This window comes from Micromesistius poutassou, assembly GCF_964030765.1.
Source record: "Micromesistius poutassou genome assembly, chromosome: 7".
NCBI lineage: Eukaryota > Metazoa > Chordata > Actinopteri > Gadiformes > Gadidae > Micromesistius > Micromesistius poutassou.
In genome coordinates, this window is record NC_140277.1 from 17,416,968 (window position 1) to 17,441,081 (window position 24,114).

Below are 24,114 nucleotides of genomic sequence, written 5' to 3' on the forward strand. Positions count from 1 at the left end.
AGTCCACCGTCTCTCCCTACTACTGCTACGACCACGCATCCAATTATTGGTCAGCACGACCACTCTGTTGCGACTGGTCGAGCGCTTTGCACGTGTGTCGGCAAATTCGACACACTTTGCTACCCGCACTTTCACAGTGCGGGTAGCCGGGAGGCGGGACGTCACACTATTACGGAAATAAAGTTTGATTTTTCTAGTTGAGCAGACGTAACACAGGTATACATACGTCAAACAGTCTAAAGCAAAGGGAAAAGGCATGATATCACCCCTTTAACATACACACCGACTCTCCGATTCCTATTTAAAGATTTTTCAAGGTTTTCGCACATAAAGCGTGTAAAACTAGCATCGATTGAACCGGAATGGGACTCTTTCACTGCCGCTGTCCCCGTGGTTCAGACTTCTTTGACACAATTGGTCCGGTGACGCGTGCAGCGAGACGTCACTACACACACACTGCGGGTGTGTGAGGTCAGAAGGGTATTCTTCATTCTTCTCTCGGCCAAACACGTGCTGTTTTATGTGCCACGTGTCGGCTGTTAACCGGGTAACTGCGGGTAGAGAGTTGGCGCTACACTCCGCCGTGTCCTCCGCCGACTGCTCCGCTCCCCAGAACGGACACGCGTCTGCAGGTCTCTCTGAAAGGCGTGCCGGGGCTCTGGTGCTCCTCCTCGCTGCAGGTGTCAGCGGTGATGTCGGAGCTCAGCCTGGCCCACGTGGGCCGCAGCGTGATTGGAGGACGGGTCTTCCCTGGAATCTCCGGCGGGGAGAGGAGGAGGGTCTCCATCGCCTGTCAGCTCCTTCAGGACCCCAGTGAGGACACACACACGCACGCACACACACACACACACACACACACACACACACACTGGTCTGGATGGCTCCGACAGACAGACAGACAGACAGACAGACAGACAGACAGACAGACAGACACCACACACACAAACCTCCCCCCCCCACACACACACACACACACACACACACACACACACACACACACACACACACACACTGGTCTGGATGGCTCCGATAGACAGACAGACAGACAGACAGACAGACAGACAGACAGACAGACAGACAGACAGACAGACACCACACACACAAACCTCCCACACACACACACACACACACACTGGTCTGGATGGCTCCGACAGACAGACAGACAGACAGACAGACAGACAGACAGACAGACAGACACCACACACACAAACCTCCCCCCCCCACACACACACACACACACACACACACACACACACACACACACTGGTCTGGATGGCTCCGATAGACAGACAGACAGACAGACAGACAGACACCACACACACAAACCTCCCACACACACACACACACACACACACACGCGCGCACACACACACACACACACACACACACACACACACACACACACACACACACACACACACACACACTGGTCTGGATGGCTCCGACAGATAGACAGACAGACAGACAGACAGACAGACACCACACACACAAACCTCCCCCCCCCCCACACACACACACACACACACACACACACACACACACACGCACGCACGCACGCACGCACGCACGCACGCACGCACGCACGCATGCACGCACGCACGCGCGCGTGCACACACACACACACACTGGTCTGGATGGCTCCGACAGACAGACAGACAGACAGACAGACAGACACCACACACACAAACCTCCCCCACACACACACACACACACACGCACACACACACGCACACGCACACGCACACGCACACACACCACACACTGGTCTGGATGGCTCCGACAGACAGACAGACACACACACACACACACACACACACACACACACACACACACACACACCACACACTGGTCTGGATCTCTCAGAGCGGCCAGCCATCCAGTGTAGCTAAACTCTTCACAAATGAATATTTCCAGGAAGCAGGTTTCTTTAGTAGGTAAGTACACCATAGCCATATCCAATGCGTAAGAAAAGGTACCTTAGGCTTAGTGCACAAAATAGGAGCTTTACTGTAGTTCCAGGGAACTATAATGTAATTACTGTGTAATAGATACGTATACAGGTAGGCACAACATAGCATAGCACCCGCAAAGGATAACATCAGGTTAGCACAAGCTAACACTGTATAACATCCACTACACAAACAGATCAGAAAACGGTATATTGATGACATTAGCTTCGGAAATACTGTCATAAATATGTAAATACTTAATTGAGCTGAAATACTTACAAACATTGGGTGTATGAACTTTTAGAAACAAGGATAGAGGAGGATAACTTTTCGGTGAAACACACACAATGGATTGCATGACAAGAATGAGATGACCTGAACATGAACGATGACTATAGAGTCCAGAACAATATCTGTAACAGAGTTACCCCTTTACTGTCATGTAATATATAATCTGTAACAGAGTTACCCCTTTACTGTCATGTAATATATAATCTGTAACAGAGTTACCCCTTTACTGTCATGTAATATATAATCTGTAACAGAGTTACCCCTTTACTGTCATGTAATATATAATCTGTTACAGAGTTACCCCTTTACTGTCATGTAATATATCATTTTAAAATTGTTAGCCTTTTACTGTCACCTAATATATCAGCTGTAACAGAGTTAGTGCTTTACTGTCACCTAATATATCAGCTGTAACAGAGTTAGTGCTTTACTGTCACCTAATATATCAGCTGTAACAGAGTTAGCCAAGTTTACAGAGGAAAGTGAAGTGAGACCTTGGCCGAGGTGATGAAGGAAGCTAATGGAAAGCAGGTTATCACAAACCAGTGTGAACTAAGTCCCCCGAATTGTGTGTGTGTGTGTGTGTGTGTGTGTGTGTGTGTGTGTGTGTGTGTGTGTGTGTGTGCATGAGATTGTGTCTGAGTGTGTGTGGTCGTGTGGGGTCGTGTGTGTGGGTGTTTGTGTCATGCTTGTGTGTGCCTGGCCAGTATAATCCTGAATGAGGCTTGAGACCCTTCAATCTCTCTGGGGAACAAGCCCTGATAACATTCACTCTCTCTCTCTCTCTCACACACACACACACACACACACACACACACACACACACACACACACACACACACACACACACACACACACACACACACATTCAAGCAGTAATGAAGAGTTTCCATTCGATGCTTCTTCAATCAACCAGGAAATGAATTAATCTTACAATTAAAGCATGAGCTAATTCCACACTGCCTCATAATGTGAGGAGGCAATCTTTTGATTATCCTAATTAGCGTAATTAACCAAAAAAAGGAACTTGCTTATCTTAACGAGTTAAGTTTGGTCCTCTGAGATTCTTGGTAGTGCCACTTATTATGAAAGTGTATTAAACCTTTCCAAAGTTTGAATTTTAAGTTGAGAAGGTTCATGCTGTCCTTAATAATCCCTGATGTGTGACATCATTTCCTGAGGCTAATTATGTTATTGGGATGATCATTGCAGAGGTGATCCTATTGGATGAGCCGACCACTGGACTGGACAGCATGACGGCCAATCAGATCGTGGTACTGCTGGCAGATCTGGCCAGGAGAGACAGAATCGTCATAGTTACCATCCATCAACCGCGCTCAGAGCTCTTCAAGGTTGGTTTCAGAAGAGAAAGAAAATATTATATTAGAACACCAAAGGTTGTTCTAAAAGTTGTGGTGTGTGTGTGTGTGTGTGCGCGTGTGTGTGTGTGTTTGTTTGTGGTTGTGTGTGTGTGTGTGTGTGTGTGTGTGTGTGTGTGTTTGTGGTTGTGTGTGTGTGTGTGTGTGTGTGTGTGTGTGTGTGCGTGTGTTTGTGGTTGTGTGCGTGTGTGTGTGTGTGTGGTTGTGTTTGTTTGTGGTTGTGTGTGTTTGTGGTTGTGTGCGTGTGTGTGTGTGTGTGTGTGCGTGTGTGTGTGTGTGCATGTGAGTGTGCGTGTGTGTGTTTGTGGTTGTGGTTGTGCGTGTGTGGTTGTGTTTGTTTGTGGTTGTGTGTGTGTATGTGTATGTGTGTGTTTGTGGTTGTGTGTGTGTATATGTATGTGTGTGTGGTTGTGTTTGTTTGTGGTTGTGTGTGTGTGTGTGTTTGTGGTTGCGTGCGTGTGTGTGTGGTTGTGTTTGTTTGTGGTTGTGTGTGTGTGTGCGTGTGTGTGTGTGTGGTTGTGTGTGCGTGTGCGTGCGTGCGCGTGTGTGTGTGTGCGTGTGCGTGTGTGTGTGTGCGTGGTTGTGTGTGCGTGGTTGTGTGTGTGTGTGCGTGGTTGTGTGTGTGTGTGTGTGTGTGCGTGTGTTTGTGTGCGTGCGTGCGTGTGCGTGTGTGTGTGTGTGTGGTTGTGTTTGTTTGTGGTTGTGTGTGCGTGTGCGTGTGTGTGCGTGGTTGCGTGTGCATGTGCGTGTGTGGTTGTGTGTGCGTGTGCGTGCGTGTGTGTGTGTGCGTGGTTGTGTGTGTGTGTGTGTGTGTGTGCGTGCGTGGTTGCGTGTGCATGTGCATGTGTGTGCGTGTGCGTGTGTGTGCGTGGTTGTGTGTGCGTGGTTGTGTGTGTGTGTGCGTGTGTGCGTGTGTGTGCGTGGTTGCGTGTGCATGTGTGTGCGTGTGCATGTGCGTGGTTGTGTGTGCGTGGTTGTGTGTGCGTGGTTGCGTGTGCATGTGCATGTGTGTGCGTGTGAATGTGTGTGTGTGCGTGTGTGTGTGTGTGTGTGTGTGTGCAGGTCTTCAGTAGGATCGCTGTGATGAGCCGAGGGGAGTTGGTGTTCTGCGGTCAGCCTGGGGAGATGGTGGACTTCTTCAGTCAGTGTGGATACGAGTGTCCAGAATACTGCAACCCCTTTGACATCTATGGCACGTACCCCCTCCACCGGTCGTATCTGTACAGAGTCATCCTAGTACCCCCTCTACCGGTCGTATCTGTACAGAGTCATCCTAGTACCCCCTCTACCGGTCGTATCTGTACAGAGTCATCCTAGTACCCCCTCTACCGGTCGTATCTGTACAGAGTCATCCTAGTATCCCCTCTACCGGTCGTATCTGTACAGAGTCATCCTAGTATCCCCTCTACCAGTCGTATCTGTACAGAGTCATCCTGTGTTAGTGTTAGGTGTTGTACACTACATATTGAGATTTTGATTTTCATACAAAACACATTTTTTCCATGTCTTCCATGTTTTTCCATCTTTTTACCACGATTCAACGGAGCAGAAACACGATGCGGCCACCTTGTGTACTGGGTCATGTGATTTGGAAGTAGTATTTCAGGGATTGTCATGTGTCTGAGACACAACGCAGATATTTGCAAACATGCTGTGCACAGAACTGTGAATTCAGCCTAAAAAACGGTATTGAAGCAGTCTTTTCCTCATGTTAAATAGTTGTCAGAGTGAAAGCAGTACTTTTGCACCCTCATATCCTACCCACTGTCACTATTCTACGTATCTTTTATTGACCATTTGTCACATGTTGTTACTGTTTGTCTTTGGTCGATGTGTTGTTTACATTTACATTTACATTTAAGGCATTTAGCAGACGCTAAATGCCGGATGGAATTACGGGCCTTTCGTTTCTGACAGTTCTGATAGACATTAGATATTATCTGGCGGGCCGGATTAAATGACACTGCGGGCCGGATTAGGCCCGCGGGCCATACGTTTGACACCCCTGATGTAGAACATACAATATGTAGGAGGGGTGAGAGGGGATGGCTATGCAGAGTCTAGGTGAAGCTGGTGAGCGACTCTGTGGTCCTGACATCGGCAGGGAGTTTGTTCATTCATTGTTTGATTGTTCTTGTTCGATGTGTGATGTTTGGTTGTGATTGACAGTTGACTTCACATCAGTGGACACACGCAGTGTGGAGAGGGAGGCGGCCACGTTCAGCCGCATGCACGACATCACTTCCTCCTATCAAGCCTCGGCCATCTACCAGAGCATGCTGGGAAAGATGGAGCAGAGCCTCGGGAGCAGCAACAAGGCGGCCATCCCCTTTAAGAGCAAAGAGTCTCCCAGCGGCCTGGTCAAACTGGGAGTCCTCTTCAGGTCAGTGCTCTTCTTAAGCTTGTCCCCGTCTCTATACATCGATGGTCTCGCTATCGAAGACCAGAATGAAAGGATTGTAGTTTTGTAGCGTTTCTAGTCAATACGTGTCTTATTACCTTGGTTATTGTGTAGAGTTTACATCCTTATGTGTCCATGTGTGTTACACAAGATTAGAACCTTTTTTTGTGGTCATTTATTTACTTTTAGAGCACACAAAACAGGAAGAAAAAACAAGGCCTCATCTTAAATCTAGCGTTCCCAATTACAGCGCAACCACACCCCATCCACACAAGTAGATTATAGCACTGCAATATATGAGGACAAACAATGCTAAATTTCCTTGGCTTGTGTAGTTACAGATCAAATGCAAAGATCCCAAAATGTACAGTTAGGAATATTATGTACAACAAAGTAGACCTTAACTAACAACAGGCTGCATTTACCCAATACCTACTTAGATACTAGGGACATCCAATTTCATTAATACACGATCAGATGTTATAATCCCTTGTGCCAAAAGCGAAGGAAAACACATATTCAGAAGCCCCTGCCCAAACCAACCTTACAAGCACGCCGGCCACTAAGCTACCAACCAATGGTGAACAACACAAGACAAATGGCCCATCAAACAGCAGTATGCAGTATGCAGTATTTCATTGGGGTTATCAAGTGGGCACCCTCTTTCACCGATGTTTCGTTAAGTTAGGCCCACAACACCTCCTGAGGGCTTAACAATGAAACCAGCGTCCTGGAGTCACCCCCCTCTATGCTGCCACCACATTGCCACATTTAATGTATCCAAATACTCTTTACTGCATCGTACCCCTAGCCCTACCCCTAACCCTGACCAAACAAACACGTTAGCACATTAGTCAGCTGGCTTACCTTAGCTTACACCCCAGGAAGTATGTTTTCTCCTTACCCACAGCCATTCACTTGCTTGTTCTGCTGCCAAGCACATGTTACTAACCGCCTGCCTCAGACTTTGTCCACAAATGCCCAGTTCAGACAGCAAGCTAGTAGCAGATCTAGCCACGAACCCCTGCGCGCCGATTTCAATAGGCCTTAGTCACGTCCTCCAGCCTCGCTGTGCTGCCTCTCCAGCCATTTCAGCATATTTGGCTTCTTCAACTGTCTTCCCAAGGAACTGTAAGTTCAATGAAATAAACAATCTTCTTCAAGTCTGACCACAATAACATCCGGTCTTAGCCTTGTGCTAACAATATGTGGAGGTACAGCCATCTGCTGATAAAGATCCGCCTTCATTTCCCAGGCTCCTCCTCCACTCCTCCCTCCACTAAGCTGCCCGGCTCTGTGCCTGCCTCTAAGTGGTCTAGCCTTTTCCCCCAGACGTACAAAGTTAATTTGCCTACCCTCTTTACTAACGGATGATGAATTAACTTCTCTCCGTTTATCATCAACAGCCGCTGCCAAACATTTCAATACCTGGTTGTGATGCCACGTATACCGCCCCTGGGAGAGACTGACCTTGCATCCTGATAGGATATGGCGGAGGCTGCACACACAAGAACATAGTGTGCATGTCTCATCCTCACCAAACCATTTATTTAAGTTCTGGGGAGATGGGAGCACATCATATGTAGCACCTATCATAAATCTGATCCTGCTAGCCTCCATGCTCCATAGATCTCTCCATTTTATCTTCTTCTTCTCCACTCCCTTCTAGTTCACCCACTGCCCTTGTTTAGCCTGCGACACTGCCTTAGTATATCTTACAGTCTCCTCCTCTCTATGTATTTCTTCCACTACCATTTTCCTCTTTTCTCCTGCAGAAGCCTTACCCCACGAGGGTTTTCCTGCGTCCCACCTTAAGCCCCCCGCCCATGCTGAACATGGCCCATGACATCCCTATGCGTAAGCATTGATTGAGCTTGCTGAACCGCTTTTTTTGGTTTCCATTTCCTCCCTGCGTTAACTGTGGGTGCAACCCTCCTCACCACTGGGTCCTTAGACTGAGTAAGAGTAATTTTCAGTCTAACCTTAGTGCACTTAAATTCTTCTGTCAGACTAGATATTGGCAACTTTACAATGCCCTTCCTATACAAGGCTACGCTGCTTAGGCAGTGTGGGACTCCGAGCCATTTTCTGACAAAAGAGTTGATCATTTTTTCCATCCTTTCTACCTTTGACAGAGGAACTTCATACACTGTCAATGGCCACATTAGCCGAGGCAATAAACCAAACTGCAGACACCACAACTTAAGCTTACCTGGCAGCCCTGACTTGTCTATTTTTGCAATACCTTGTCTAGTTTCCTGTCTCAACTTTTCAACCTGTGACTTATCACTGAGGCTTGCATCATACCACCTTCCCAGACTCTTCACTGGCTTCTCCAGAACTGTGGGCATCACTTCACTTCACTTCACATTTCACATTAATTTATAGCAAACTTCTTATCTACTACCTTCCCTTTAACGATTGTGAGACTCCTAGACTTACTTGGCTTCACCTTCATTCTAGCCCATTGCAGATTGCTATTTAACTTATCCAGCAACCTGCTTGTGCACGGAGCGGTTGACGTCATGGTTGTCATGTCATCCATGAAGGCCCTAATTGGGGGGAGGCGTGGCCCTCCCTGCAACTTCTCCCCACCCACTACCCACTTTGAGACCCTGATAATGACCTCCATTGCCATTACAAGATGGGACCCAAAATAAAATATAAAACCCCAGAGACCAAGGAACATCACATCGTGATATAAAACTGGAATAGCAGTCAACTCAAAGGTCTTTCAACAATTGCCTCAATGAAAGTGAATGTGGTTGCTTCCAGCCTGTGGCAATCCTTTTCCTAGCTGCAGTCAGGCCAACAAACTAAATGTTTTACTTAGTGACTGGGAGGTGTAGGGGGGGAAGGTCATTGAGGATCAAGACAGAGGGAGACGCTTGAAGGTCCTCTGACCAAACCATATCCCTGTCAAATTCAAGGCCGGATACGCCTAGGGGGACCACTGCAACTTCACTTTCTAGGTCAGAATCTGGAATGTCACCACTCTAAATTGATGCCGAGGGGCATGGTAGGCCTGGGCTATTTAAGGCCAAAGTATACTACTCAGATTCCGTAATCCGTAATCTGACTCCGTAACTACGGAGACCCCTCTAGCCTTTGAAGTTCTCTGTCGGGATGTCAGATCCTCCTCATCCTCATCCTCATCGTCGTCCGCTTATCCGGGGTCGGGTCGCGGGGGCAGCAGCTCAAGCAGGGGGCCCCAGACTTCCCTTTCCCGGGCCACATTGACCACCTCTGACGGGGGGATCCCGAGGCGTTCCCAGGCCAGTGTTGAGATATAATCTCTCCACCTAGTCCTGGGTCTTCCCCGGGGTCTCCTCCCCACTGGTCGTGCCTGGAACACCTCCCAAGGGAGGCGTCCAGTGGGCATCCTTACCAGATGCCCGAACCACCTCAACTGACTCCTTTCTAAGCAAAGGAGCAGCGGCTCTAATCCGAGTTCCTCCCGGATGACTGAACTTCTCACCCTATCCCTAAGGGAGAAGCCAGCCACCCTCCTGAGAAAACTCATCTCGGCCGCTTGTATCCGCGATCTCGTCCTTTCGGTCATCACCCACCCCTCATGACCATAGGTGAGGGTAGGAACGAAGATCGACCGGTAAATCGAGAGCTTTGCCTTGCGGCTCAGCTCTCTTTTCGTCACAACAGTGCGGTAAAACGAACGCAATACCGCCCCCGCTGCTCCGATTCTCCGGCCAATCTCACGCTCCATCGTACCCTCACTCGCGAACAAGACCCCGAGGTACTTAAACTCCTTCACTTGGGCTAAGGACTCATTTCCTACCCGGAGAGGGCAATCCACCGGTTTCCTGCTAAGAGTCATGGCCTCAGATTTAGTGGTGCTGATCCTCATCCCAGCCGCTTCACACTCGGCCGCCAGCCGATCCAGTGAGTGCTGAAGGTCACAGGCCGATGATGCCATCAGGACCACATCATCTGCAAAGAGCAGTGATGAGATCCTCAGATCACCGAACTGCAACCCCTCCCCACCACGACTACGCCTCGATATCCTGTCCATTGTTCCTCTTCAATCTGAGGTTCGACAATTGGCCGAACCCTCCTTTCCAGCACCTTAGAGTAGACTTTCCCAGGGAGGCTGAGAAGTGTGATACCCCGGTAATTGGCACACACTATCCGGTCCCCCTTTTTGAACAGGGGAACCACCACCCCGGTTTGCCACTTCTTTGGCACTGTACCAGACTCCCACGCAATGTTGAATAGGCGTGTCAACCAAGACAGCCCCTCAACACCCAGAGCTTTTAGCATTTCTGGCTGGATCTCATCAATCCCTGGGGCTTTGCCACTGCGGAGATGTTTAACTACCTCAGTGACTTCCACCAGGGAAATTGACGATGAACCACCATCAACCTCGAGCTCTGCCTCCATCATAGAGGACGTGTTAGTCGGATTCAGGAGTTCCTCAAAGTGTTCCTTCCAACGTTCGACTACCTCCTCAGTCGAGGTCAACAGAGTCCCACCCTTACTGTACACAGCTTGGATGTTTCCCCGTTTCCCCCTTCTGAGGTGTCGGATGGTCTTCCAGAAACACTTTGGTGCCGACCGAAAGTCCTTCTCCATGTCGTCTCCGAACTTCTCCCACACCCGCTGCTTAGCCTCCAACACGGCAGCGGCTGCAGCCCTTCGAGCCCGCCGGTACCCTGCAACTGCGTCAGGAGTCCTCCGGGATAACATACCCCGGAAGGCCTCCTTCTTCAGTCGGACGGCTTCCCTGACCACCAGTGTCCACCATGGTGTCCGAGGGTTACCGCCCCTTGAGGAACCTAAGACCCTGAGGCCACAGCTCACCACCGCAGCTTCAGCAATGGAGGCTTTGAACACCGCCCACTCTGGCTCAATGCCCCCAACCTCCACAGGGATGCTAGAAAAGCTCCGCCGGAGGTGTGAGTTGAAGATCTCTAGGACGGGAGCCTCCTCCAGACGTTCCCAATTCACCCGCACTACCCGTTTGGGCTTACCAGGTCTGTCCAGACTCTTCCCCCATTCCCTGATCCAACTCACCACCAGATGGTGGTCGGTTGACAGTTCCGCCCCTCTCTTCACCCGAGTGTCCAAAACATAAGGCCTCAGATCAGCTGACACGATCACGAAATCGATCATCGATCTTCGGCCTAGGGTACTCTGGTACCAGGTACACTTATGAGCACCCTTATGTTCGAACATGGTGTTCGTTATGGACAATCCATGACTAGCTCATGGATTGTCCATAACGAATGGAATTTGTAAAAAACCGAAACTTGTCAGGGCTATATATGATTTTGCCGCCGGTGGCCTTTTTTCGGTGGCATAACTGACAGTGATATTTATCTTTAGATGTATTGGTACTTTACCAGTCCTTACTCTATGGGAGCTTAGCTCCTTCTGGCTCCCTCCTATCGACCACTGATCGCGCTCCAGTGCGCTGCTGTCACTGTAATTGAGGTGAAGTGAGTTGTGAGCAAATTCTGACCCAAGTTGATGTAATTTCTTAGCCTGGAAATCCAGACCCACATCTAGAAAGCTGTAGGGTCTGGCAACAAGTAATGAATATGGCCCAATCCAAGGGGCGGAACCAAGCATGCATTTTAAAGTATCACTGCACGCAATTGGATAACACTACGACCAATCAGAAGAATACAAAGGGTGACGTATCTAGACCAGCAGAGCTAACCTAAGACTTGCCGATTACGATCGGTAAAAGGCAAGGCAAGGCAAGGCAAGGCAACTTTATTTATATAGAACTTTTCATACACAAGGCAGACTCAAAGTGCTTCACATATAAACATTGTCATACAATAAAAGAAACTAATAGATAAGTCAAAAGTAAAATAGATAAAAAAAATAAAGGCAAAGTTTAAAAAAACATTTTAGAAAGGCAGAGTTAAAAAAATGCATTTTAGAAAGTGAGAAAATAAAGGCAAAGTTACTAATAAAATAAAAAATAGAAGCATTGTAGATTTAAGATTTAGCAGAAAGCTAAAGCAAACATAAAAGTCAGTTTAAAAGCTGTCAGAGTTAGGGCAAGTCTTAAATCCTCAGGGAGTTTATTCCAGCTATTTGTTGCATAGTAACTAAATCCTGCTTCCCCGTGTTTCGTGTTGACTCTGGGGATAATTAACAGATTGGTCTCAGAGGATCTTAGTGGCCTAGAAGGCTTATGTAGTGGAAGCATATCAGTTAAATATTTTGGCCCTAAACCATGTAGGGATTTATAGGTTAGCAACATGATTTTAAAATCAATTCTCTGACATACAGGGAGCCAATGTAATGATTTAAGAATTGGTGTAATATGTTCAAATTTTTTGGTCTTTGTTAGAACTCTAGCAGCAGCATTCTGAACAAGCTGTAGTTGCCCTAGAGTTTTTTTTGGGAGACCTGTAAGGAGACCATTGCAGTAATCAAGCTTGCTAGTGATAAAGGCACGTACAAGTGTTTGTAAGTCTTCGGTAGACATGAGCCCTCTAAGTCTTGCTACGTTTTTAAGGTGATAATATGCAGATTTTGTAACTGATTTGATGTGACTGTCGAAATGTAAATCTGAATCCATGATAACCCCTAGATTTCTGGCTTTGATTGAGGTTTTCAGGGACAGAGAGTGAAGGTGTTGGGTAACTTTAAGCCTTTCGGTTTTAGCACCAAATACAATTATCTTGGTTTTGTCCTCATTTAGTTGAAGGAAATTTTGGCACATCCAGTCTTTGACTTGCTCAATGCACTGGCACAACAGATCTATGGGCTGATAGTCATTTGGTGATAGAGATACATAGATTTGTGTGTCATCAGCATAGCAGTGATGGTCAATATTGTTATTTTGCATGATTTGCCCTAGTGGGAGCATGTAGATGTTGAATAGAGAGGGTCCTAAGATCGAACCTTGTGGGACTCCACATGTCACGTTTGTTGATTCTGAAACAAAGTCGCCAATGGAAACAAAGTAGTTCCTATTTTGTAGGTAGGACCTAAACCAATTTAAGACTGTGCCTGAAAACCCCACCCAGTTTTCTAATCTGTCCAAAAGTATTGTATGATCTACAGTGTCAAATGCAGCACTGAGGTCTAGTAGCATTAGTATTGAGATTTTGCCAGAGTCCGTGTTAAGACGGATGTCGTTTACAACTTTAATAAGGGCGGTCTCGGTGCTGTGAAGGGGTCGAAATCCGGATTGGAAGGTGTCATAGCAATCAGTTGATGCCAGAAAGTCACGAAGTTGCTGGAGGACAACTTTCTCAATGATTTTACTTATGAAGGGTAGATTTGATATTGGTCTGTAGTTGTTAATAATAGAGGCATCTAGGCTCCGCTTTTTTAAAAGGGGTTTGATAACTGCAGTTTTTAAGGCTTTTGGGAAAGTGCCTGATTGGAGAGAGTTGTTAACTATTTGCAATATGTCTATTGCTAGGCAGTCAAAAACATTCTTAAAGTGGTTGGTAGGTAAAGTATCAAGGCAACAGGTGGATGGCATGTCATTGCCATGTTACTTTTGCCTGAATAGGGTGGTAGTCCAACATTTTTGTTTAAAGTGGAGACATTGATGGCGCGTCTGATGCCTTCAATTTTATCAGTATAAAATGCTGCAAACTCATTGCATTTCTGAGTGGAATGAAGGTCAGGTGGAATTTGTGTTGGGGGCTTGGTCAGTCTGTCAACAGTTGTAAATAGGGTTTTGGCATTATTAGTATTGGTTTTAATGATATTGGAGAAAAATGTTTCTCTAGCACTTTTTAAGTCTAAATTGTAGGCACAGAGGCTCTCTTTATAGATGTCATGGTGAATATGAAGTTTTGTTTTACGCCATATGCGTTCAGCCTTCCTGCATTCTTTTTTCTGGGCTGTTACAAAAGCAACTTTTCTCCAAGGTGCCTTTTGCTTTCCAGAAATCGTTTTAACCTTATAAGGTGCAATGACATCTATGACTTTCAAAATTTTCAAATTAAACTTTTCTAAAAGATCATCAGCAGAACATGGGTTGAGAGGTGGTAGCAAGGAGATGGCCTTTTTAAAAAGTACATTAGAATGTTCATTGATACACCGTTTCTTGACAGTATTTGATTTTGTCTGTATCTCGGGAATAAAAGATATATTAAAGAAAACACAGAAATGGTCAGACAGTGAAGGATCAGTCACCGAGAGATCTGAAACATTGAGACCCTTTGTGATAACCAGGTCTAGAGTGTGCCCCTTACAATGAGTAGCCTCTTTCACATGTTGAGACATTTCAAATGTGTCCAAAATGGTAAAAAGTTTTTTTGCACACTTATCATTAAAATCATCAGTATGAAAATTGAAGTCACCAGTTATAACTAGAGAGTCAAAGTCTGTGGAGATGCTAGACAATAATTCTGTGAAGTCATCAAATAAATTTGCAGCGTATGTGGGTGGCCTGTAAATAATTAATAGGAGAACTCTGGGGGAACATTTCAATACAGCACAAATGTATTCGAATGATGGAAAATCACCAAATAGCATGTTTCCCCTGAAATACATTTTTAAATATAGCAGCAACCCCTCCACCTCTTTTTCCAGATCTACATACATCAAAAAAGTTATAGTTGGGAGGAGCTGTCTCTATCAGAACGGTTGCACTGTTATTTTGTTCTAACCATGTTTCAGTTAAAAACATAAAATCCAGTTGAGAAGTGGTAATAAAATCATTAACTTAAAAAGATTTGTTATTAAGAGACCTAACATTAAGTAGACCCATCCTGATGGTGTTAGGCTTTAAGGTTTATTTTGGCTTGGAGGGAATAGGTATGAGATTTGAGAGGTTAGCAGTGCGTCTAAGTTTCCCTTTGTTTACTCTCTTAGTGATTACAGCAGGAATGCAAAAGTTGCCATGTTTTGATGTAGGCAACCTTGGGTTCAACAGATTATGCAAAACTTCCTTTGTGCTGTGTCTACGGCTGAACCCTTTTTTGTCTCAGTAATAATCAGGACTACTATCAGTACAGGGAAGGGGGGGCTGGGGCGCCCTCCGCTTGGGTGTTATCAGACTGTGGTCATGACGTGGGGATGGTATCATTGACACAGATGCAAGTTTGATGCCAACATTTCACAGTTTCTTAAATTCATCTGGAAAATCATAAAGGGAGCAGACAGTGGAACTGGAGTTGTCGTTGTGGCTATGGGAGAGATGAGGCTGGTGGTCAGTGACGGACTGGGATTAAAAAACGGCCCTGGCATTTTCACCCACCAGCGGCCCACACGGGGGTGCACGCATGCCCGTGCACGTGCCCACTACACAGATATAACTTCACACGCACGGAAATAACACACACTTTTGTAGCCCCATTGGTGATGAACTCTACTCTGAACTATAATATGCATAAAGACTGCACCAAAAACATGGATATATCAATGCACAACTCCAAAAAAAAAAAAAAAGCCTAGAATAGATCTTCAGAGCAGCCACTCCATAATACAAAGGTGTCTTAATTAACGTCATGCAGTTAACAAGGTGCGAAGGAGCTTGCTCTTCTCCGCAACCCTGTCTATCACGTCATCAGCATCCAAGTTCATTAGGACCTCTTTCCTTCTTTTCTTTCCTCTTTCTCTGTCGCCATCAGCATAAAGGCCTCCAAATTATCCTGTGACAATCGTGTCCTTAGGCGATTCTTGATTAATTGTGAGTGGAAAAACTCTGTTTGCATGCCACTTGAGTAGGCTACATGACAGTGTTAGTAGGAATTTATATGCCAACCATATAGGCCTATTGTTGTAGGCACAGGTGAAGAGGTTTAACTGCTGGAGAAGGAAATTGCAACAGATTACACAATGCAGGTAGCACATTTCTTGCTCACCAGGTTTATTTCTGTAGCCCATCTCCCTCTATCTCCGCGGCATCATCAAATTCCGACGCTCTGACGTCTCTCTGTGTACTCGTTTAGAGGAGACGTTCATTGACAGCCAACAGTAATCTCCTTCTCTCCTTCTGTCGCTGAATTCCTCGATTCATAGTTTAACCCCAGCAGACTCTCTTCCAACAACCCCCTAACACGCAGACGCGGTCTGATTCGGTTTTGAAATTCCCAAAAGTCATTGCTTCAAATAACTTTTGTAAACCAATAATAAAATTAAAAAAATACAGGCAGATTTGTTGTATTTCAATTTCAAACAATGCACTTTTTAAACATCAGATTGAATAAGGCTACAAAAGAATCCGATGTAAATATTGAGGGTAACCATGACTGTGTAGTAGAGACTCATATCTGGTATAAATACTGATCAGTTTCCAAGTACGTGGTATGGCTAGGGGTTTAGAGATAAATGGCTGACTTGAAGCCGTTCAACACTATTAATCCTTGATAGTGGGCCAAGAGATAATGTGGGGCCGCGCAAACCCGACAAGCATGCCGCTCCGTGATTGGCCGGCCCAAACGGCCCACGAGAGGCTGCGGCCCTTCTGGCATCTGCCTGAATGCCAGACCGTCCAGTCCGTCACTGCTGGTGGTCATCATCAACGGGGGACAGCTGGAGGTCATCATCAACGGGGGACAGCTGGAGGTCATCATCGATGGGGGAGTGCAGAGGAGGGGGGTGGCCGTTCCTCGCCAAGCCAGCATCAGCAAAGGGGGGAGGCATGGTGTCGATGGTGTCGGGCAGGCTGTTGTCTCTCTTCAAGGTCTGTGGTCTGTCTGCTATCTGGGTGTCAGATAGTGGGACAGTAGATGTGTGGGGGAGGTCTCACAGCAATGCTTTTTGCCCGCCTATATCAGAAACACCGATGTGATTGGTTAATGTGCTGGGAGAGGGGCATCGGGGAGGGATTATATCGCTCGTTCCCAGAGTGACTCGCTGAGCGAATTCAAATTGTGCTCTAGCGAGAACTCTGGATTTCCAGGGTAGTAATTTCTCAGATCTGGCCATATTCTTTAGCCTGTTCTCCAACCTAAATGACAGAATAACATTATACAGGTCAGAGATCAGTTGTATTCTTAATGGAGGAGATCAATGTTATGTTGGACATTATGAAACCAAAGTTCTTAGGTAATCAACATAACCTTTATTTTGAAATTAATCACTGCACAATAGGCAAAGATTAACCAGACTAACATTGTGTGTGTGTGTGTGTGTGTGTGTGTGTGTGTGTGTGTGTGTGTCCAGGCGCACCATGCGTAACCTGTCTCGGGACCGGATGGGGGTCCTGATGCGCCTGTCCCAGAACCTGATCTACGGCCTGTTCATCGCCTTCTTCGTGGTGCGCCTGGACTCTGACGTGACCAAGGGCGCGGTGCAGGACCGCATCGGCATCATCTACCAGGCGGTGGGCGCCTCGCCCTACACAGGCATGCTCAACGCCGTGGCCCTCTGTGAGTCCCCCTCCGTCACAGCCTCACGTCGCCTTCTTCTCCATCATTTATTCAGAATGTTGTGGTATTCATTATGGACATGTCTGCAATTCTGATTACTGATTTACATTGTTTCAGAAACTCTGATGATATGGTAATAAATGCTTGTGTTACTTGGCTAGTGGTCAAAGAATGGACATTTAAGGCATCGCTTTGGGCTCTTGTAACTCGAGCTGGGCATTTGATATTATTTTGGACATGTACATACATATTTTTATGCTACCTTACACAGAGATATCTAAATGTCACCAATTCAACAGTAGGCCTTTTTACATTGCCAAGCCGGTTCGGTCGAAGCTTGGCACGCCGAGTGATTTCACCGTCTTTCACGCAGGTTGAGGAAATGTTTGCTGGGTAAATGGCCTGAATGTAAATGTGAATGTAACACACTAACATGTACATACAAATGCGCACACACAGGCAACACTATAGTTTGGTGTGGGTGTTTTTTGGGGATTGGCTGAGGCACCTTCAGAGGGCGACACTTCCCGGTACATGAGTGGGATTTCCTACATATTGCGGGATTCAAATTAAACTGCTGATAAAAAACCTACTTAAAATGCTGTGTGACCTCCTCATAATCACCAACCAACATTCTCGTTGGTATTCGACTTTTTCCTCTGTCATACATCGGCCAAAATTTCAGACTCAAACCTTTTTTATTCCAAATTTATGTTTTGCGACGACAATGAAAAACATGATCTTTTAAAAATGTAACTGTATCAAAAAGCAGAACTGGCCAAATTAGCAAATTTTCTCATATTTCAAACTTCAACATGACGTGTGCTCCCGCTCTATTTATAGAAGGAATGGCCAGGCATTTGCCCATAAGGGGTCGGAGCGATACACTTGACTACAGTGATGCGGCTGGGGTCCCAGACACAGTCCTCCTCCAGGCCGCTCTTCGTCATGTCGCAGTCCGGGGGGCACCAGGCAGTGTCGTAAACCTGCCCGTACCGGCCATCGTGCCAGTTCTTCTGGCGAGGATGGCCCTGGTAGTTAATCGCAATCACGTTCCCCACTCTGACCTTCACCCTGAACACCACCCGCTGTGAGTCAGGCAGCCCGATGGGATACCTGCTGGCCTTGTTCAGGTCACGGCTGAGATAGACGCCGCGGCCCAGCATCCCGTCCTTAGACTGGCGGAATCCCTCTCTCAAGATGCCGTCTGCACTGGTCTTGGTGGTGCCGTGGTACATGATGTATGTCTTATTGCAATTTGACTGTTCATGGCCAATTTTCTCAACCCCATATGGAAGCTCAAAGTCATCTTCCACCCAGGAGTAAGGCTGGTGATGGTACATTTTTGAATAGGAATGTGCCCGCAAAACACATCACATCAAAACACAGGCATAGTCATTAGTGACTGTTGAAGGAATCAATACAAGAGACGTTGCCTTGCAGAGCAAATGTGAAACAAGTATAGTAGTATAGACAAGAGTACAGAACATGTGGAGGTACACTTTCACTTTTGAATACTTTTTGCTCCTTAAAATGTATTTTTATTTAACTGTTAACAGCAGGGATAGACAGGAATTTGATTTTTAATCTCTGAATCAACTCAAGCACCCGTGCACGCACACACACAGACACACCCACACAAACACACAGCCACACAAAGACACACACACACACCTATGACCAGTAAGGATGACCTTATTGTTAAATTACGAAAGGGACATTTTTTGAATAATAATAATAATAATAATAATAATACTTACAAAAAGTGATACTACAAAAAGAGAATATATTTATTTATAAAAGATAGAATGGATCAAATCACAAGGAGAGCTTCTCCATGATGTTATCCATATTGCTATGAAAAGCAATATGGATAACATCATGGAGAGGCTCACGGCTTTGCAAAGGCAAATGGATCGTTCTGGAGACCGAAATGGAGACAGAGAGTAGTCGCGTAAATTGGAATGCGGCTACTCCCTAAAACCCAAATCTTATCTCCTTTCGTTTAATCTTTTGAATAGCTTTTTCCAGACTACATTTTACATAATTGCCTACATATTTAATCAAAAACAATGCTATGCACAAATAATTGCTCCCGCAATGCAAAAGAAAAACTAATTTCTGGTGCCAAAAGAATACAGATAACTTACATGTGGGTTAAACCAGACCTGCTCAGTGTGTGGGCAGAGTGTGAATGACTATGAGCTGGGTTATTCCTATTACTATACATCAGACGTGGCTTGGCGTTTGTTTCACTTTCGTTTCCTTGTAACTTTTTTTTACTCCTCAAACTTTGGAACAGGAGGCGGGGCAGAGGAAGTCAAATACAGTCAAATACAGTCAAATACAGTCAAATGTTTAGTCAAATACAAAGCAAACATGCAGTAGCAGTCATTGCTGGCAATGAAATTCAAGTCAAGGCAAGTTCTCCTCGACAGTGCAGGTACTAAGTAGAAAATACGTAATACATAAGTAGATACAATGGATTAAGAATAAAATAAAGTAAAACTAACGAGAGTGATAAAATAGTTATATATACTGTATGTCCAGTCAGTAGTATACATAGTGCCTAAGTTCAAAGTTATTTAGCTTGTGTGTGGGTCCGGGAGGGTAAATTGGTGTGCTAGCTCAAGGAGGCAATTTACCTCGGGCAGTGTAAACGTGCGGACCGTGCCGCGAAAAAGGCGTGCATAAGACGGCATACTTGGCAGTGTAAAAACGCCTAGTATTGGGCATTCACTCATTTGAATCATATTCACAGACAGCTGTATTGTGTGAAGTCACTAGGTAAAAATTGTTTTCACTTTCAGATATGATACATTATTTACTGTACATGTCTGTGGTAAGAGTTTATTTATTTTTTGAATCTTTGAAGGTTAGGGGTCAAGTTTAAGTTTAAGCAAGGTTAAGTTTTACACAAGATGCAAATTTGACATCAACATATTTTCTATAATGCTAATAGACACATTTCATGCATATGAAACATTAAAAATGTTTTGTGTTTGAATCATAATTGTAACAAATACAAGTACAATTGTAACAAGTAATAATTGTTTACCTATTTTAACAGTATCCATTTCCAATTATTATTATTTTTTTAAGAAATTGAACCAATACATAAACCTTATCTTTACCAGAGTGTGTTACACTATCTCTGTGTATCACTGTGAGTGTTGGCTGTGTTTATGGTTGGTATTTACAGCAGGCACTAGGGCAGATGTTAACCTTAATGGTAATCTCAGACAGACAGAGAGACAGACAGACAGAAAGACAGCCACACACACATTATAACATGGTGTTACATGTATTGAAATAGACACAATACACATATCAAATACAAATATACACTTTATTGATATTGCACATATGAACTGTTTTATAGATGTGCTCGACTAGCCTTGACTGCTTTGAGGTTAAGTTGAGCCCAGAGCTCAGTGTATGTCAGTGAGTTCTCTGCTCGACTAGCCTTGACTGCTTTGAGGATAAGGTGAGCCTACGTCTCTTTGTCCCACGTTGCTCTCTCTCTCTCACCATCTGACCTTTGGCCCCTTTGGCGCCTTATCTCGCATCCTGACCTTTGACCCCTTTTGCTCGCCCCCCCCCTTTTGCCACATTCATTTTCATCACATGCCTTTGAGAGCGTCCCCTGGTTCAATGTTATTGATTTGAATAACAATAATCTGTAATGAAATGTGTCTAAATGGATATCATCAAGCATTGAAATCCAATTTTCATCAATTTCAATTTTCAATTTCAATTTTCAATTTTCATACTATTCCAGAACAAGCGCCACTCATATAACATGATATTGACAAGATATAAAAAACCGAAAAAATAGAAAGACAGACATGCATAAAAGCATACTACATTCACACAGTGAAGAGCCGAGTACATGACGAGTGGTAAAGTGTACATCATGTGAACGGCGTGTGTGTATATCTGCTCTCAGTCACGTCCTTGCGGGCCATCGCGGACCAGGAGAGCCAGGATGGTCTCTACAGCAAGTGGCAGATGTTCCTGGCCTACGTCTTCCACATCCTGCCCTTCAGCATAGTCAGTGTCTTCATCTTCACCTCCTTCCTCTACTGGTAGGCCCTTGGAGACGGACGCTAGGGTCTATCTATCACGATACCCCCTCACACTTCCTACTTGAGCCCAATTCCAAATTGCTCCTTTATCGTGATACTTTTGCTGATGGAAGCTCGAGGGATAAGGCCTCAGCAGACAGTACTCCAGCCTCTGTGTTGTTCTGACAGGACGGTGGGCATGCATCCAGACACCATGCGCTTCCTGTGTTTCTCCGCTGTGGTCCTGGTGCCTCATATCATAGGTTGGTCCATCACTTTGTTTGTTCTATCACCGGTGAGCAGGGGCTCAGCGGGTAGAGCGGGTCGCTAGGAGGATTCCTAGCGACTCCTAGCCGAGTGTCGAGGTGTCCCTGAGCGAGGCAGCTAAGTCAACTGCTCCCGACGAGCTGGCTGTGAGTGGCGACTGGTTAGGAAAGTTAGAAAATAGAGTCCATTTAATATTTACTCTCTCACACACACACACACACAATACTGTGCAATAAGATCAGGTGTGAAGAGAGGAGCACAATGAAGCTGTGACTTATGACAAGTAATGTCTGCAGGCTGCTGCCAAGCTTTAGGTTTGTTGTATTCGATGTAGGTATGTAATGAGTTGTTGGCATCATCTATACTGTACTGTATTATATTAATATTGTATGTGTCAGTGTTTTCTCATGGGGTCATTGTCTGCATTGTGTCCCAGGTGAGTGGCTGACAGTGGTTCTGCTGGGGGTGGTGCAGAACCCCAACATGATCAACAGTGGCGTGGCGCTGCTCAACATCGCTGGCATCCTGGTGGGCTCCGGCTTCCTCAGGTACAGGATCTTCTTTTTGGATTAAAACATTGGCAAAAAAAAAAAAAATTTACTTACATTATTTGTGAGTCATTCTTGAGATGTAGCTTTGTGAGCAGTTATGGATCTCTTTATGCAGAGCCCTCATCCAAGTCATTTTTTATATGAACGTTGTCTCTTTTCGTTGGGAACTTGGCTCTTAACACGTGTGACAAGAGCCACAGCGGGAATAACAAGGCACTGCTCATGGCTCTCTGCAGGAGCACCCAGCAGATGCCCGAGGTGTTCCAGTGGCTCAGCTACCTGACCTTCCAGAAGTACAGCTGTGAGCTGCTCATCGTCACAGAGTTTCATGAGCTGAACTTCACCTGCAGTGAGTGTGACTCCAGGCCCCTGACACAATCGATTAGAAGAAAGATTATTTCTTTAGAAATATTTTTTAAATCTAAATAATATCAAGATCTTAAATTGCATCATTTTAAACCTTCGATTCATCATCATGTCGGGGTTCCCAACCTTTTTTATTCGAACGACCGGCATATTCATAAAAATAATTGGAGGACTGGTAGTAAATTTTAATGCCTTAATTTTAAGATGCATCCTTTGTAAACAAAGGATTTGGCCATTTTTCAAGATGGTTTATTTGTCATCAAAACAATTAAAGCAACAGCAATGAAACGCTTGAGTCTCAGGCTCCCTTCAACAGTGCAATAATACAATTGATAAGAGAAACACTTGAAACGTCAACTGAGACTTAAACAAACACAAAAGTAGTGCAAATACACAGTGCATTTACAGTGGTTTAGTTGCATATTATGAACTAAGTGGCAACAAAGGCTAATTGTATGAATTCAACTTCAGAACATTTCACAAAATGTTTCCCTTTTCTCCACTCCAAATCAGTGTATGGAGTCTATGTGTTGGAGGAAATAACTAACCCTAACGGGTTAGGGTTACTAACCCTAACGGGGGTTGGGAATCGCTTTCTATAGACTAGCGATCAGGCTGGTCGTGTTCTGCATTTATCTCAACATGAACGAGTTCTGTTGAGATTAAAGTGACCTTGATCTTCCATCTCCAGCATTAGGGTTTCTCCAGTCCGGTTAACGGTTAACTGATTTGCTGTCATCCCAGGTAACAGCAGTGTGATCCCTGGGGCGTGTCTGATCGCCCAGGGCGGTCAGATCATCGACCAGGGCTACCCGGGCGCCCTGTCGCGCTACACGCTGGACTTTGTGCTCCTCTACTCCTTCCTGCCCGCCCTCCTGCTGCTCGGGGTGGCCAGCTTCAAGATCAGAGACCGCCTCATTCGACGCTGACGCCGGCACAAGGTTTTGGCGTTTCTACCGACGGTGCTTCCGATTGGTCCAGAAGGAGTCAATCGATGCTCGGACCCAATAGTCTTGGGCAAAATATTGTATTAAGGGACTGTGGCAATTCATTTGAGGTATTTGCACTTCAGTTTCTTCTGTCATCATTACTGATTGTATCTTTATGACATAAAGATGTGTAGTTCTGTACTAGCCACAAACTACAATATGTGGATGCTTTAATGATCTTTTTTTTTTTTTTACAAATATATATACTGTTATAGACAGTTCATATCAAAACCAATTTACATTGAAACCAATGATGTACTTTGCACCTGAAAAATTATTGGATGGATTGATGGAATTGATTATCTATAAGATAATCGATACGTTGACCAAGTATCATCCAATAGATTAAAAGCACTTTGTCAACTGATTTTTAATCCAGCATTAAATGTTCTATTATTTTCAACACAAACCAATTGTAAAGGGTCCTAATGATGTTGAATATCAGGTATTACATTTGTAATAAATAGACTACAAAATATTATTTAAGATTCTTTATTTTCAATAACATAAATACATTGTTGACTAAATGAGGTACAAGT

At 45.2% G+C, this 24,114-nt stretch overlaps 1 protein-coding gene across 1 annotated transcript; it reads left to right on the forward strand.

Annotated features, from left to right (window-relative positions):
- Positions 1–561: 561 nt before the first annotated feature.
- abcg5 (ATP-binding cassette, sub-family G (WHITE), member 5) lies at positions 562–24,055 on the forward strand. Its single transcript, XM_084470952.1, has 10 exons — positions 562–813; positions 3,453–3,592; positions 4,682–4,811; positions 5,789–6,002; positions 17,130–17,335; positions 21,285–21,423; positions 21,592–21,665; positions 22,106–22,217; positions 22,457–22,569; positions 23,331–24,055. Exons 1-10 carry the CDS (start codon positions 693–695, stop codon positions 23,513–23,515), a joined length of 1,434 nt encoding a protein of 477 aa, XP_084327078.1. The 5' UTR covers positions 562–692; the 3' UTR covers positions 23,516–24,055.
- Positions 24,056–24,114: the final 59 nt, after the last annotated feature.

What these genes read in the sequence shown, in the direction of transcription:
- abcg5 (XM_084470952.1), top strand. Translation starts at nt 693, where the DNA reads ATGTCGGAGCTCAGCCTGGCCCACGTGGGCCGCAGCGTGATTGGAGGA. An exon ending in TCAGCTCCTTCAGGACCCCA is followed by an intron (nt 814 to 3,452) that starts GTGAGGACACAC and finishes TGATCATTGCAG; the next exon opens with AGGTGATCCTATTGGATGAG. An exon ending in TGAGCTGAACTTCACCTGCA is followed by an intron (nt 22,570 to 23,330) that starts GTGAGTGTGACT and finishes CTGTCATCCCAG; the next exon opens with GTAACAGCAGTGTGATCCCT.